Source organism: Phaseolus vulgaris, chromosome 8 (genome assembly GCF_000499845.2).
Source record: "Phaseolus vulgaris cultivar G19833 chromosome 8, P. vulgaris v2.0, whole genome shotgun sequence".
Lineage (NCBI taxonomy): Eukaryota > Viridiplantae > Streptophyta > Magnoliopsida > Fabales > Fabaceae > Phaseolus > Phaseolus vulgaris.
In genome coordinates this window covers 52,218,020-52,233,804 of record NC_023752.2, presented here as the reverse complement: position 1 = coordinate 52,233,804, position 15,785 = coordinate 52,218,020, and the positions used below count along the sequence as shown (strand labels likewise).

Sequence of the window (15,785 nt, the reverse complement as noted above, 5' to 3'; positions counted from 1 at the left end):
AAATGTTGATGTTTTCTTTCAACTATATTATTCTCTTGTAGTATTTCCACACAAGTGGTGTGATGAATGATACTCCAAGAAGCAAAGGAATCTTTCATCTTAAATTCTATACCATTATTAATTTGTATACTTCTAATTTTAATTTGAATATAATTTTTTTTATGTAAAAGGTAAAATTCACAATATTTGATCTAAAATATTTGATCTAACTTCAGATCTATTATGCATAATTTTTTTTTAAGGGTAACAGAAAAAATCATTAACAATAGTGAAAAATATATATAGAAATATAAATTTTATGATTGAGCCTCAAGCACATAAGAAAGTTCTTCCTCTTCTTCCTCACAAACTAATAATTTTTTTAATCTTTAGTTAGACTATTGATAAGAATGCTTATTTTATCCAATTTTACGTTTTGCAGGTAAAATCAGAATATATTTGTTTTTCCTAGAATGCAAATGGTAGAATCACTTTTCATTGTGCAACCAGGTTCAAAATAAATTAGATTGGAGGTTGAATAAACATGATTTGGACGTTATGCCCACAAAAAAATATCTGGCACGTGAGTATGAATGGAAGAGATGAATGAATCTTGCATCTTTCACAACCACGACAATTTCATTAAATTTTTTAATGAAGAAAATGGTTTTATTTATTATGTTCCAGAGTCCAAACCTAGGAACAACGAATTTCAGAGTAAACCATGGTCACACATATAATGTGTTGTAAATGCCTCAAATTCTTCTGTCATGCAAACCAAAATGATTGAAGAAGATGCTCTGTGGGCCCTCCCTTAAAACCCCATCACTGTTTTCCACATTAATTTAATATATCTACTACTTTTCTATAATTATTTATTTAATATCTTTTTTTAATATCATATGTTGATGAGATTATGAGAAAATATTTTCACAATCATTTTCTCTTTACTGTATACAACCTTCTCCAACATTTTTTTTCTTCAATTCTAAACGTGAATCGCAAGGCAATAATATTTTAAGCATTACTAATAGTTACATTTGCATACGAATACAAATACAAATACGGATACAATACAAGTAAAAATTGTTCACACAACTTTTTTGTTTGCATCTTATTTATTTAGAAAAAACAGAGTATATTGAAGGGGTTTGTTTTATTTATTTATTTGCCCATACGAGACAAGTACTAAGAAGAGTGTGAAAAATGATAAATAATGGTGAATGAGGGTCACTTTAGGATATTCTACCCCACAAAAGAACAAAGACTAGACCCATACTATACCTACGTATATACGTACCTATACCTACTATTACTATGCACATTGCTAGAATCGTTCTTCTCCCAAAAGCCAAAAGCAAAAAGTTGAAGGCAAAATATCTTCTAATCAGTGAACCATTTGTCTAACCAATAATTATTATTACTTAATTAGCCTTCCCAATCCATTACCACTACCTTTTATTTTTCTTTATCCCTAACTTTACACACTACCTATTATTAACCTAATACTAATTAATACTAATAATTATTAATTAATAAATCTAACACATTTTAATTCCGTCCCTATCCAAATCCTTGTCGTTTCATTAACCACTTGAACTTCTTTTAATAATTACAAGAAAAATATTATTCTCAATATATCTTTTTTAGGTACTAAAATATCCCTACTGAAAACCTACCTATTAAAGAGCATCTTTTCGAACTTAAAACTCTTGATCACTTTTTGTGGTTTAATTTTAATGAAAAATAAAATTAATCTCAAATTTTAATTTACTTATAATGTAATAGTTTACTTTATTTATTTCTTTTCAATTGAGTTAAATTTAAGGTAATTTAATAACTAAAATCCAAATTATGAACCACTTGTTGAAGAGTTGTCTATTATTAATATTAACTAGATTTGATTGCAGAGTTAGGAATGACAGAGAGAAGGGTAGTTGCGCAAATAAGTGTGGCTAAGAGGTCAATTTTGGTGATAGCAAGTCCCACATCGCAAGTTACAACGGAATCCCACTGAACTGCACCATACCGCACCACCTTTGCTTCTGCTACACACCACAACCGAACCGCCACAGACACTGACACACACAACACTTTCTCTCTCTCTCTCTCTTCTGTCATACCTGACGAAACGGTTTTCATTAGAGAGAGGGGGCACCGGCAAAAGTGCCACCACCTGCGATGCCGAATCCCGAGGCTAACCGCAGCCAACAGTCACGCTCCCGGGGCCGTCCCTCCACGTCGGCGCCGCCGCGGACCCCGGCCCGGGCCTCGCTGCGCCAGCTACTGCGCGTGGCGTCAGTGGCGAGCGGTATTCAGTTCGGTTGGGCCTTGCAGCTATCCCTCCTCACTCCCTACGTCCAGCAGCTCGGCATCCCTCACCAATGGGCCAGCATCATCTGGCTCTGTGGCCCCGTCTCCGGCCTCTTCGTCCAGCCTCTCGTCGGCCACTTGAGCGACCGCTGCACCAGCCGCTTCGGCCGTCGCCGCCCCTTCATCTTCATCGGCGCCATCGCCATCGTCATCGCCGTCATCATCATCGGCTACGCCGCCGACATCGGCTGGCTCCTAGGCGACACCGATTCCTACCGACCTGCCGCCATAACTGTCTTCATAATTGGCTTTTGGATCCTCGACGTCGCCAACAACGTAACGCAAGGTCCCTGTCGAGCCTTGCTCAGTGATCTCACCAGTATGCTCCGATTCCTCTCCTCCTATCTCAGATTTTAATTCGCAATTCCTAATTCAAGTTATCACCGTTCTTGACTAATTGATTTTTTCGTGACTTGATTTTACGAATGCAACTGAGGTGTTCAACGAAGATCGAGCTACCTAGTTGACTTCCTTGTTTCTTCATGGATCTTACTCTGTTTTGTAGATAGCGTGATTTCGCTTGTGTTTCTTGCATTTGACTATGTTCATTTAATGAACTTTGACCGTTATGATCAGCGTGCGTTGACCGGATGTGACCAAATTTTCTATCTTGGAATATTTACTAAATGTTCAATTTGGCGTTTGGTTTGGGATGTAGTTTAGCGTAAGCTTTTGTATAGATTGCCAACTTGATTATTTTTAGTTAGGAGAAAGGAGAACGCAAAAATGTAAAATGAAAAACGCGAAGGTTCAATTGTGTCTTTTGTTAAGGGTTATTTTGTTGGGATACGGCTTGTAGTGGCACCTAGTTCGTAGTTTGAGTCAAAATGGCGACTAAGAAGCTCTGTGGGAACAAAATTTAAGTCTTCAGGGTCATAGTACACTTTCTCTGCATTCTAGTTGTGTTGAGGGGGTCAGGGGGTGTTATCTTTTTCATTGCATGCTTCTTGTGTTGCTAGATTTATTTAGTGCTTCTTGTCTTGCTTTTGAAACTCACGGGTTTGCTAGATTTTTACTTTTTAGTTACGGTCTTGCCTGTTGAATTGCAACTGTTTTTCTTTGATTTGTGAAGAAACTTATGTCTGTTGAAAGCTAAACTTAGCCTCTGAATAATATTACGTGTACAAATCAAAAGATGGAAAAACAACATCATGTATACATAGAAGAAAAAATGAGTGTGCATAAGATTATATAGAGGTTAGTGCTTACTGCCGAGTGTTACAAAATTGAAATCATGGTTCGTTTATTAATGTGGCTACAACTAGTATCTGTCTCAGATATTCATCTTTTATCTTTATGCAGTGTCCATTACACTTGAACTTGATGAGTTTTTAAGGATGTTATTATGGTTTATGTTTGGATTGAGCCTTTTGTTGTATAGTTAATGGTCATTTATTTGTCAGAATTTATTTTATTGTCTATCTTGTTAGGTCATGATTTTTGGTCTGAATTAAAATATTTATATAACTTTTGAATTAGCAAACTTTTCTCATATATTCACAGCATTGACAAATTTGAAACTACTACCAAAGGGAAAAACCTAGGTTTTCTGCCTTTTGCTGGCTAAATGTCAGGTTCTCTCTCATGACTGTTTTCTGGTTTAGTGGGCACCCCCTTGGATCACAATCTTTGTGTTACTTTGTTTGAAGACCTTGTGATTTAGAAAAAAACTGGATAAACTGTGATTTAGAAATTTCATAAATGAAAGGTTTTGATTCTATGGGGAGGTGTAGTGTAGAAGGTACAGTAATAAATATGATGAAAAATATTTTATTTAGGCTTGTCTTCTTTTCATCCCTCATGACTAGTTACCCTTGGTTTGTCTAGAATTTGGGCTGAGCCAAATTCAATAATCCCAAAGGCGAGCTCATGAGGTGAGGACCGTCGGAACCTTTATAAGCTTTAGTCTGTCCATATCTGTTGTCTTTGTCGGATCCTCTTGCATAGGATTGGGACATCTGGAGATTGGGCCAGGTAGAGTTTTAGATAGTTTAGGGTAACCTAAGTTTAGATTCACATAGGATTTCATACCATCTAGAATTTGATTTGAGGGTGATCTAACATTAGATTTACAGTAGTCTCTAATACAATATTCAATATTTGAGTTGAGCCTGAATCAAACCCAAAAGTGAGTTCATAAGGTGAGGATTGCCTAAGTTTAATAAGATTAATCTATTGCATTGAACATTTGGAGAGTAGACTCTGTAAGACTAATTTTTTTAAATTGCATTGGGAAAGCTGCCGACCTAGGTAAATTTTTAAATAGTTAAGAGTGACCAATATTTGATGTACAATACAATGGGCTTTGTTATCATTTAGAATTTGGGATGAGCCTGACTCAACTCCAAAAGCTTGCTCACGAGATAAAGATAGCTCAAGTCTTTATAAGTTCTACTTTGGCCATATCTATAATTGACGTGAGATCTCTTCATCCCCAATGCCCCGGATTGTACATATGGACTGTGGACATTGTGGGACAATTTTTCCTTTTAATATTGCATTGGAAAACTGTTGGGTTAGGTAGATTTTTGGACGATTGAGGGTTGTCTAAGATCAGATTTATGATAAGTTTTGCTACCATATTAAATTATGGGATATCTGCTGATGTTATAATGGGATAAGAGCCTGAGATAATGAAGCTTCTATTCCAAAAATACTGAATAAATGTCGTCCTATTTAGAGGTGTCTAAGAAAGTTGAATAATGAGAAAAATGTTTTTCACACCTTTTATTTAACAAGTACATGCATGTATAGAATGTAAGCTGCTGTGACAGGAAAGAGAAAGCTGCTACCAACTAATCAAAATAGCAGAATCTGTACTCTAACTATTCATAACTGCTAATGAACTTACTTAAAAGTAGTTTCATTATGTTAAACACATGGGGTGATTGATAAGGTGGGGTATAACAGGCTTTTTTGAAAATAAATTTCCTGTATTGACCAAAACTGTAGGTCCACTTCCCGTAGGATCTTCTGCCATACTATTGAATTCAGTTCTCAATTAAATTAAAAGGATATAGTAATTATCTTTTAATTTTATAACATATGACCTAAATAGCTTTGCAAAAGTGACCTAAATTTTCTGAATAAATTTCATGAGACATTATGCATCTTTCTATGCCTCAGTGTTACTTTGGACATTTGTTCATTTCAGAGAGAGAGAGGGAGAATCACGTGTGAACCCTCAGTTCCCTTATCAACCAAAAAAATCACAATGTTTACATTATGTCTGTCATCCTTTATATGAAAATGAGTGATCCATTTGGAAAACAAGACGTTAATGTTCATCTTCTTTGGAATGTTAGGAAAGGATCCTCGAAGGACACGCGTTGCAAATGCTTATTACTCACTGTTTATGGCCATTGGTAATATTCTTGGCTATGCAACTGGATCATACAGTGGTTGGTACAAGATTTTTTCTTTTACACTTTCCCCTGCTTGCACAATTAGTTGTGCAAATCTCAAGTCTGCTTTCTTTCTTGACATTGGTTTCATTGCGGTCACAACATATATCAGCATCATGGCAGCTCATGAAGTGCCTCTAAATTCTAATGAGGTAGTCCATGCTGAAGCTGGGGCCGAGGAGTCAGGTAGTGCCGAAGAAGCTTTCATGTGGGAATTATTTGGGACATTAAAATATTTTTCAACCCCTGTGTGGATAATTCTGTCTGTTACTGCTCTCACATGGATTGGGTGGTTTCCATTTACTCTATTTGATACTGATTGGATGGGTCGAGAGATTTATGGTGGTAATCCAAATCAAGGCCTTACTTATGATGCTGGAGTTAGAATGGGAGCACTTGGTTTGTTGCTTAATTCAGTTGTTCTTGCATTAACATCATTGCTCATGGAAAGGTTATGCAGGAAGAGGGGGGCTGGTTTTGTGTGGGGAATCTCAAATCTCGTGATGACATTTTGCTTTCTTGCAATGTTAGTATTAACCTATGTGGCAAGTAACATAGGCTATGCAGGCAAAGATCTACCTCCACCTGGCATTGTGATAGCTGCGTTGATTATCTTTACCATTCTTGGGTTTCCACTGGCAGTAAGTTTCCCTACACTACTCCACAAAGCGTATTGTTCCTTTCCTATCAACATTGAATATGTTGCTAATACATATGAATTATATTATTTGATTTGCTTTTGCTGTGCAATCTCCTTTGGCTCACACTGTCCAATCTTGTATAACCTCTTATTTTTTTGGGGGGGAACCCTTGTGATACATTTTATTTTAGTATAACTTGTTCTTAGAAATAGAAATTTGTAAACGATGTCAAATATTGTTTGATTAATATTATTTATTGCAGATCACTTACAGTGTTCCGTATGCCTTAATTTCCACACATATTGAGTCTTTGGGACTTGGCCAAGGTTGACCTCTATTCATTCCATTGTTTTTACTTCTTGAATACGTGCATGACGAACTATTCATATGGATTGCTGGTATTTGCAGGGTTATCAATGGGTGTCCTGAATCTGGCAATAGTGGTCCCACAGGTATTTCTTCTTTGAATATATATATGATTGAAGTCAAACTGCCTTTATTTTGAACTTTGTACTTGTTGGAGATATCACATCATTTAGAGATACAATAAAAGTATAATGTATAAATGGAGAATAATTTCATCTTACAAGTTAGTTTTGTAAGAATAAGTCCAAACCCAAATTCTAAGAGTACAAACCCAGTGTAAAGAATATTCTTAGTAGATTTTCATTTGAACCAGGTCTACTTCTTTAATTTAATATGTAATCTTGAATACTGAATTGAATATAAATAATGCTCCTGATTCACACAAACTTCTGAAGTTCTGTACAAAAAACACATTGCCTTACCACTTCTGTGGGGGAGAATATCCTAAAAACAGTTTGATTTTTAATATAATTGCAGTAATTGTTGTTCTCAGCTAGCACATGGTATCTCTTGGAATATATTTGTAGTATAGTTGCAACAGCTATAGAGCTTCCAATTAGAGTTTCTTTGTAAGAGCTTTGGAAAGTCCCGTTAGTAAAAGGAAATTAAGGTGTCAATTTCCTGTGTTGGAGGAGGAAGCTCCATGTTAGGGGGATATTTTGTCTTTGTGCTCAAACCTGGCCCAAAAACCAGATTTTTATCCTTCTTTAGAATGTAGTGTGTTATTTTCTGAGCCCAGCAACTAGTTTTTATCTAGTTTAAAGGTATCAGACCGTCACAATGCAGTTTCATTCACTTTATATAACATTGGGTCTTAAGTTCTTAGAACAGCTACTATTAAAATAAGAGTAAATTTAACCAGCATGACATTTTTTGTTCTACTACACTCTTATAATGAAAACATAAAGTGCATTTCTGTTTTCTCGTGAATATAATATTTCAAGAAACTGCCAGATCTCAATATGGTATACATAAATTATGAAGTCACTTGCGTATCATAAGACATTTCCTGCTGCCTTTTTTCCCCACAAACATAAGTGGTTTAGATAGGCGAGGATAACAGGTATGAGAGCCCGTTGGGAAATAGAAAATGAATCCATTGAATTTGCACTAAGCAATGAGTCTTACATATCTTACCGAGAATAGAGTGAACCATTTGTCCTATGATCTATGAAAAAAATGTCGGTTATTTTAACCATTGGGTTTGAATTTGATAGAAACACTCGCATTAAGAGTGCACATATTAACTGTTGTGTTTGAAATCATTCAATACGAAATTGGTTCGATTAGATTTGATAGGATGTCCTTTACATTGAAGTAACTGGATTTGGATGTCAATTCCCTCATTTGGAACTTGTCATAAAAAAATAAAACAGAGGCTATTTTAGCCCCTAAAATTGTTGAAGAATGTTAACCTAGTCTCAAATTATTAAAATTCCAAAATAGTTCATGCCTTTGAAGACTATTCAAGTTAGTTCAATCACCCCCCTTCAGTTAACAAACAATGTCAGAGATGCTGATATGGCTCCTTAAGTGCCCTGATGGCTTCTATGTTCATCGCAAGGACTTTCTTCTGTAACATTCACTTTCTGCCTCTTCGTTCTTCTATTAAAAAAATCCTTTGAACCCAAGCATATGAAGAATCAGAGCTTTAAGAGGGAGGGCATCATTTACCCAAACACCCAGTTTCTTTTTGTCACGGTGCATTTTAACACTGAAGCAAAGCTTTTGCTCACATGGGCAACTACTGAAAACACTTGTTATAGTTGGTTACTATCTAATTTTGGTGTTTTGTCCCTGTAAATAGTAAAATTGTTGATTAGCACATGCTATCTCCTATTTAGAAAATAGCGTGGGCCTCTATTTTGCCAATAGATACACATGTCCTATTTCAATACTCGGAATATGAAGAATCAGAGCTTTAAGAGGGGCAACATAGAAGAAACGATGATGAATATCATCATTTGCACAGTCAAGATAGCTTTGTACATAACACAACACAAGTTGTTTAATGATAACTGGCCGTAAACCGTAGGAAAAAATCAAAATTATCGTTTTCCCAACCATTGACCCATGAGTTTGCAAATGCACTCCAACTTCCACTCGTACCTTTATTTTGTTGTCTAGGCTGTACAAATGGTCCTATATTGGCCAATATAATCTCCAGTTTGTTGTTCTTTTTGAAGCTTTATTTCTACAGTTCTTGGGACGGTTCTGAACTGTAGGAAGAAGTGGAAAGAAGGTGGAAGTTGTCAAATTTGTTAGAATGGTCCCTGTAAATGGGCTGTCACATGGGAGCTAGCTAGTATGGCAATTAGAGTCCATTTACTTGTGCTTTTATTTCCGATTTTGATTTCTGTTTTAATTTTGAATTTCAAAACTGCCACCTTGTTTTCAATTTTTTGAAGATTTGTTCAGGAAACATACACAACAAAGAAAAGTTGTTTTGATGTTTTCTATACAAGTCTTTAATAATATGAAACTAATTGACATCAAGGTGCTCCTTTTGTTATTAAAAAGTGTAAAAGAAACGGGAATAAGAAATAAAAACACAATTAAACTGATACTTAATGTGCCGCATTAGCATGTCTGCCATTTAGTTTACTGGGGATAAGACTTGTATTAACTTGAGTAATAATATTCAATTTTAGATACTGTGTGAACCATGTTCATAGATAAAAATTAAAAAATATATTCAATTTGGAACTATCATGAGATCGTAATCGTTTCTGGGAGTAAGTTGACTCTGCACCACAATTTCAAACGCGCTGTTTTAGGGACTAAAATGTTGATTCCCTATGACTAGGTTGCTACTTGTGGGTCAATGTGGGCATAGGTAGGAACGCAAAGTGTCACATTAGCACGATTGTTGCCATTAGTTGAGTGGGGGTAACAGATGGAATAAGTTGACAATCTTATATTTGAGAGTATTTAGAAATTTTAATAATTTCAAAGACTAAATTGACACAGGACTAAAATTATGATTCCATAAAGAAATAGAATTTGAATTGATTTGCCAATCACTCTCTTGTTTGTAGGAGCACCTCAAAGATAAATTGAATTTATTTTGTTTTAACAAATTTACTACCCTTATTTAGAATATAGGTAAAATAAACTGACTAATCTAATGTGAGCAAAGTTTTCAATTCTAATAAATTAAAACTATAGTCAAGTTTAATCGAATCAAATTTTTTGTGTGAAGTTTTACGGACACAATTTAAGCAAAAGGGTTTCAAAATCAAATCATTTCCTATTTTATAAGCTAATGCTTAACAATATTATATATATGTATCAAATCAGTTCCCGTTATTGTATTGTTCCAAACATACTGTATGTAGTTCTTAGCGAATGATGTTGTGTGTTCTATAAGTGGAAACTTTGTAAAAGAGCAATAGTTATGAAGTGTTTTTGGAGCCAGATTACGTATTTATCTTTTGCTTTTTGTAATAGATAATAGTGTCACTGGGAGCTGGACCATGGGATCAGCTATTTGGTGGAGGAAACTCCCCAGCCTTTGCTGTGGGAGCTGTTTCAACCATTATCAGTGGACTTATAGCAATCTTGGCTATTCCTCGATCTGGTGCTCAAAAGGCTCGAAGCCATGCGTGAGGTATCATGTTCTGTCTGCTTTTGGCATTTATTTCTTTCGAAGGAGGATGGTGAAAATGAAGAGGTAGCAAGAATTTGTATATAGTTATTTTTTATTGTATCCTTTTTCCCGGGCAAAGATTTCACTCCCAATATTTTCTTATGAATAAATGAATGTTTGTTGTACTTTAATATTATTGGTCATTATTTGAAGCCAAATGACCTGATTTCTGAGTGTTACTATTTTCTGAAGCAAAGAAAGCTTTGGGAACAATTTTTGTGTGTGACCCTGATGAGCGAGTTGTCTGTTTAAAACAGTGAGGTTGGTTGGCTATGTAAATCATGAGATATCGACAAGCTGTAGAAAAGGGTGAATACTCTTGATGTCAAAGGAAACAATGTAAAACACAATTTATATATCATTACCTTTCCCAACATCTTGGAATCTCATGTGAATATGATATCATAAAAGCTGTCACCAAATGCTGGTTGACATATTGTGCAATCAGTGGAGACCTTTCTCACTGTAAATTAGTTCTTCCCGTGCAAGATGTTCCTTTCGTGGCTAATTGCAAAGTAGTTACGGCATCTTCCATGGGTTCTAAAGTTCATCTCGGGCAACATTCTTTCCCACCAAGACGAGTTGCTGCTGATTTGGAATTATTCGAGACGAAAAATTCTTTATTTTAGGCAATTCTGGTTGTGTATTAGTGCTTGTATAATGAAGTTGTGGAATCTTCTACATTTGTGACTTGCTTGTATTAGGGGGATGAATGTGTTTAGTGGCCAACAGTGAATATGTGAATTTTGCTGATGGAAAACCTTGATGGAGACAAGCCTATAATGCTCCTTATTTTGGTATAAGTATTTTTCTTTCAAAAAGAAGAAAATTCTTGAACAACTTGTTTCATTTATGGTTCGTTTAATGTTTATACTTAGTTTGTAGGTTTTGCTGTGTGGTGCCTTCAAGACATAGTTTAAGGAGTACTTGTTCTTCTCTAATTGATCATAATCACTAAAAGAATAAAGTATTTAACGCCTAAGAATTTTCAGAACTGAATGTTTTTACTTTTCATTCACGATTTTTCTAGCAATGGTTAATGAATTAAATTTGAAATATTTTAATTAAATATTATACGGAACATTTAATGTTATTATTAGATTATTTTTATTGAAAAAAATATTTATTAAAGGCTGTACAATTTTGTTTTCTAAATATTTTGATTTTTAATTCATAATGAATGCTTAGGGACAAATTCCTCCAATCGATTTGCTGCTTTTGTACCATGGAATAAATTCGTGTTTGATATACTTCACCCTGATTTGCTTTCAATCATCTTTGGCATAATATCTTTTACTCAATACCTTTTATTCACACACCACACATATTTTGATTGGCTATCAAATCTCTTCAGTGGATTGATGAACTATGAGCAAATAGCTGCATAAATTGGTTTTGATAAGGTTCGATAAATGTGAAAAGGGACATTTTCACAGTTTGGCCCATCAAAACTTAAGTTCTTTCATCCTGATATTGATTTGCTAGACAAAAGATGTTTATTACTTCTGGTCAAGAAGATGGACACTGTAATGTCTGAGTTGTAAATGATTACTGAAGATAAACCAAAAGAAAGGATGTAATTTGATTGGTGGAGAGAGAATTGAGGATGAATTTGGTGGTTGTATGGTAGAATATTTGACCCCTTGACAATACATTCATGGGAAAAGCTTTGGTTAGATGGATACAATACAAATGTGGAATCTGTTCCATCTTCTAGAGAAGCATAACATTGTCAAAATTAATATTTCATTTGTCTTGTCACTCTTTTTGCCCAAGCTAGCGTTGTAGTTTTCACTGTCATATCCTTAAAATTTGAGCCATATTCCTCAACTCATCTGCTTTTTTAATCAGCTTGAGTTATATTATTCTCATGTGCTTTACTTTTTATAATCTATTTTTTATGTCTCTTTTTATATTACTAAGTTTAGTTTGTATCTTCTCTCTCTCTCATCTATTTTAATTATGCAAATAATTGAAGAGAATTTCTGAAACTGTCTAATCTATCTTTTAAACTTGTCCTAAGCAGTGTTTTAAATTGATGAGAGAACATTTGTTTGGCACAATCACGTGATCCTAAAATTGGGTCTCTATCAATTAAAACCCTCTCAGGTGGGAAGGAGAATTAGTTGCCAAATTAAAATGCCAAATTCGAATTTGGATTCCAAATTTCCAATTCATGTTCACTCTTTGGATGACAGTTTTTTATCTTCCCATCTCCAGTACTGATTCTGTGGGATGCTATGCCTGTCACTCCAACTAAATATCACTTTATTTAATACATAATTCTTTTTAGAAAAATATTCCCCCTAAAGAATATTTAGGGAAACATTTTATTTACTTTACTTCAAATAGAGGAATAATAATTTCAACCTATGCAACATTTTACATACAAAATTATATTTCATTCCACTCCAGTAATATAAATTAATGAAAGGTAGATATAATGGTTAAATAAACATATAACAGATAGACACCTAATAAAAAGTGATTTTGGCCTTTTTGTGTTTTCTTCTCAAATTTAATGTTTATAAATTTGAAAGTTTAGCAAAGAGAAAACATAATTTTTCCTACTATTAAAGTTTTTTTGTAAAGGAGAGAAAGGGAATGCAGCTTGAGAGAATCCCTCAGAGTTTGTTCATCTGAAACATATCTAAGTAAAGGTAAAAGCATGTGTAACTAACACCAACTTGGTGCATGTGCATAGTACTTGACCTGTGAGAGATGAAGCATTGATTAATATAATGAGGTTGTGCCTAAGGAAGCACCTAATTAATGAGGTTACATAATAGAAGCTGAAATATTAAGAATGTACATGTTGCTTTCTGGCTCTGAAGATGGATGATTTAGTTATTCAAAACAACATTTCATGTGAAACTGAAGTGGAATTTTGGATTGGTTGTGCTTGGTGGTGGTGACTGTCACATCCTTTACCATCAATGCCAACCCTTTTACTGTGTATTGCGTTGCCAAGAATCGAAATGGGGACACTGGTATCTGTTGTGAAAAACAGGTCCACACTATTTCCCAAATAGGGGCTAGCATGTGCTAATCTTGTTACCATTTTTACAGAAACTAAGCACCAAATGCAGAGTAACCAACTATGAGTAGCTAGTACTTCAGTACTTGCTCTTCATGACACCCTACAAGATGAAGTTGAAGGTGTTTGTGTTCTTTCTAGGGTAATCATGCACTTTTGTTTTCTTACAAGTTTACCAAGCAAGAAGCATTACTTTTCAATACACATCTACACATTCTATTAGTATCTAATTTGTTTATACAAATTCTAGAGTATTATTACAAGTAACTATTTTGAACCAATATGCTGTAACATGATTGCTAAAAGATATTACTTTTTAAACATGATCTATGCATATAGAAAAGTATGTCTTGAAAGAGATTAACTATTGAATTGATCAAGATATCTATTAAAATTCTTGACTTATAAGGACAGGTTGGTCTAACAAAAAAACTATTCCAGATATTACTTCCTCAGAAAGATTTCTTTTTTCATACTCAAATATATACCATAAAACTAATTTTTTTGTTTTGACAATTCTCTGTCAACTTAAGTAATCATTCTAAATAAAGTTGATTCAATGTTTTTCTTAAGAGGTATATACATGTACATTTTGATGTATTGTGTTTACCAACCATGTTTAAACCTCTATGTCTGAATAGAAATGAAAAGCTGAAGTTATTAGATTGAAAGAGATAATCTCTTGAACTATATCCAATTGGGTTGATGTCTTAGCACAATTCTAATGCTATCCTATACACATGACTTCAGACCTTTGTGATGCAGATTAAATGGATTTTGTGATTGGAGCACTCAAATTCTCTCTCTAATTCCTCCGTATGGCCACTAGTGTCCCAATCCATATTTGCATTTACTGATATAAACACATATATATATAATCATATGAATGAAGAAAAGCTTTACAGAAATGGAAAGTAGGAAAAAGGGTGCACCATAAAATCCTCTAAGCCACAAAAAATACAAGACAAGCAACTTGTGATTGGTACTATAGTGTCTTCTAAAAGACCATCTGTTGAAAACCATCTTAATTTAGACATTTCATTTCTCCTCTATTGGTTAACACAGATAAACTACTGATAACATTTATATATAAATATAGTGCACTCATTCATTGGCCTCAATCAATTTGCCTGCCTGGGATTGAACATTCAAAGAGCAATAATATGAAGAGAAATAGAGAAAGAGGTGTAGAAAGTGTGGGGACAAAACTTAGATATGTAGCAAAAAGTTGGTATCTCTAGAATTTGGGAAAGTAGTCAGCAAGGGAATGTTTTGGCCTTTGGGGGTTTCAGATATGGTTCTATTTCTATCAACACTAGACAGCAGGAGTTGTGTTAGGAATGGGGTTTTATGACATTGGTTGGGAAAGAATGGAACATGAAACACTTGGATGGCTCAAAGAACATGCAAAAGCAAAACATTTTGCCTTCCAAATCCGAACCTATTGTTCAAAACAAAACAAACCATGTTGCATTTGCAGTATACATATGAAAGTTTTCAATATAGGACAAGAGCAATGTTAATTATATGATTGCTCTTTCACACATTATTTCTAAGGCTCTTCTTTTTCTTCTAAATTTCATGTGGGTCCCTAACTTAGGATCATTTTTCATGCATCTACGTATAATCGCTTAGTTTTAGGCTAATAAGGTATATTAAACCAGGGAATTTGTACATTAGTTGTGATGATTAAGTGTTATATTGAAGTTGTGAATGTGGTAAAGCAACCATGGAATAACCAGTTTCTTTAATTACTTATCATGGTGGCTTTTATAAATTAGTAAATGTAATAATATTGAATGAATATATACTAAAAAAAATTATCAAATATAAACTAATTTTAGGAAAAAAAATTAGTTATTATATTAACTAAATTAGATATTATTGTAGAGATTAAAAAAATTATTGTTATCTAACTTAGTTTCTATTATTAATAAATAATTTCTAAATTGATATCTAATTAGCTACCGGCCTTAGAATCTAAATAATTGTGACCAAAACTTTGTAGATAAAATTTTGTAGCTAATTAGACATCAAAATAAACTAATTTAAATATCAATGTCTTTTTTAATCTTTAAAGTAGTATTTAATTTAATTAATAACAATTAATTTATTTTTTATTTTTAAAATTTGTTTCTATTTAATAATTTTTTTTAGGAATATAGAAGAAAATAAATATAAGATTTAATGAATATTTTGATATTGAAATCGCTTTAACTTGTTTATATTTAATTGAAAGGGTTGAAAAATGTTAATAAAAAAAATTCAAACGTTTCCATGAATATATTAAATTAAATCAAAATATTTTTTGTATTGTTGAATGAAACTTTTCAAAA

General features: G+C 33.8%; 1 protein-coding gene across 1 annotated transcript; it reads left to right on the top strand.

Annotated features, from left to right (window-relative positions):
* Positions 1 to 1,849: 1,849 nt before the first annotated feature.
* On the top strand, positions 1,850 to 10,786 carry LOC137827298 (sucrose transport protein SUC4-like). The gene is made up of 5 exons (XM_068633588.1): positions 1,850 to 2,671; positions 5,658 to 6,397; positions 6,660 to 6,723; positions 6,806 to 6,849; positions 10,214 to 10,786. The coding sequence occupies exons 1-5, from the start codon at positions 2,161 to 2,163 to the stop codon at positions 10,370 to 10,372; spliced, it is 1,518 nt and encodes a 505-aa protein (XP_068489689.1). The 5' UTR covers positions 1,850 to 2,160; the 3' UTR covers positions 10,373 to 10,786.
* The last annotated feature ends 4,999 nt before the right edge of the window (positions 10,787 to 15,785 follow it).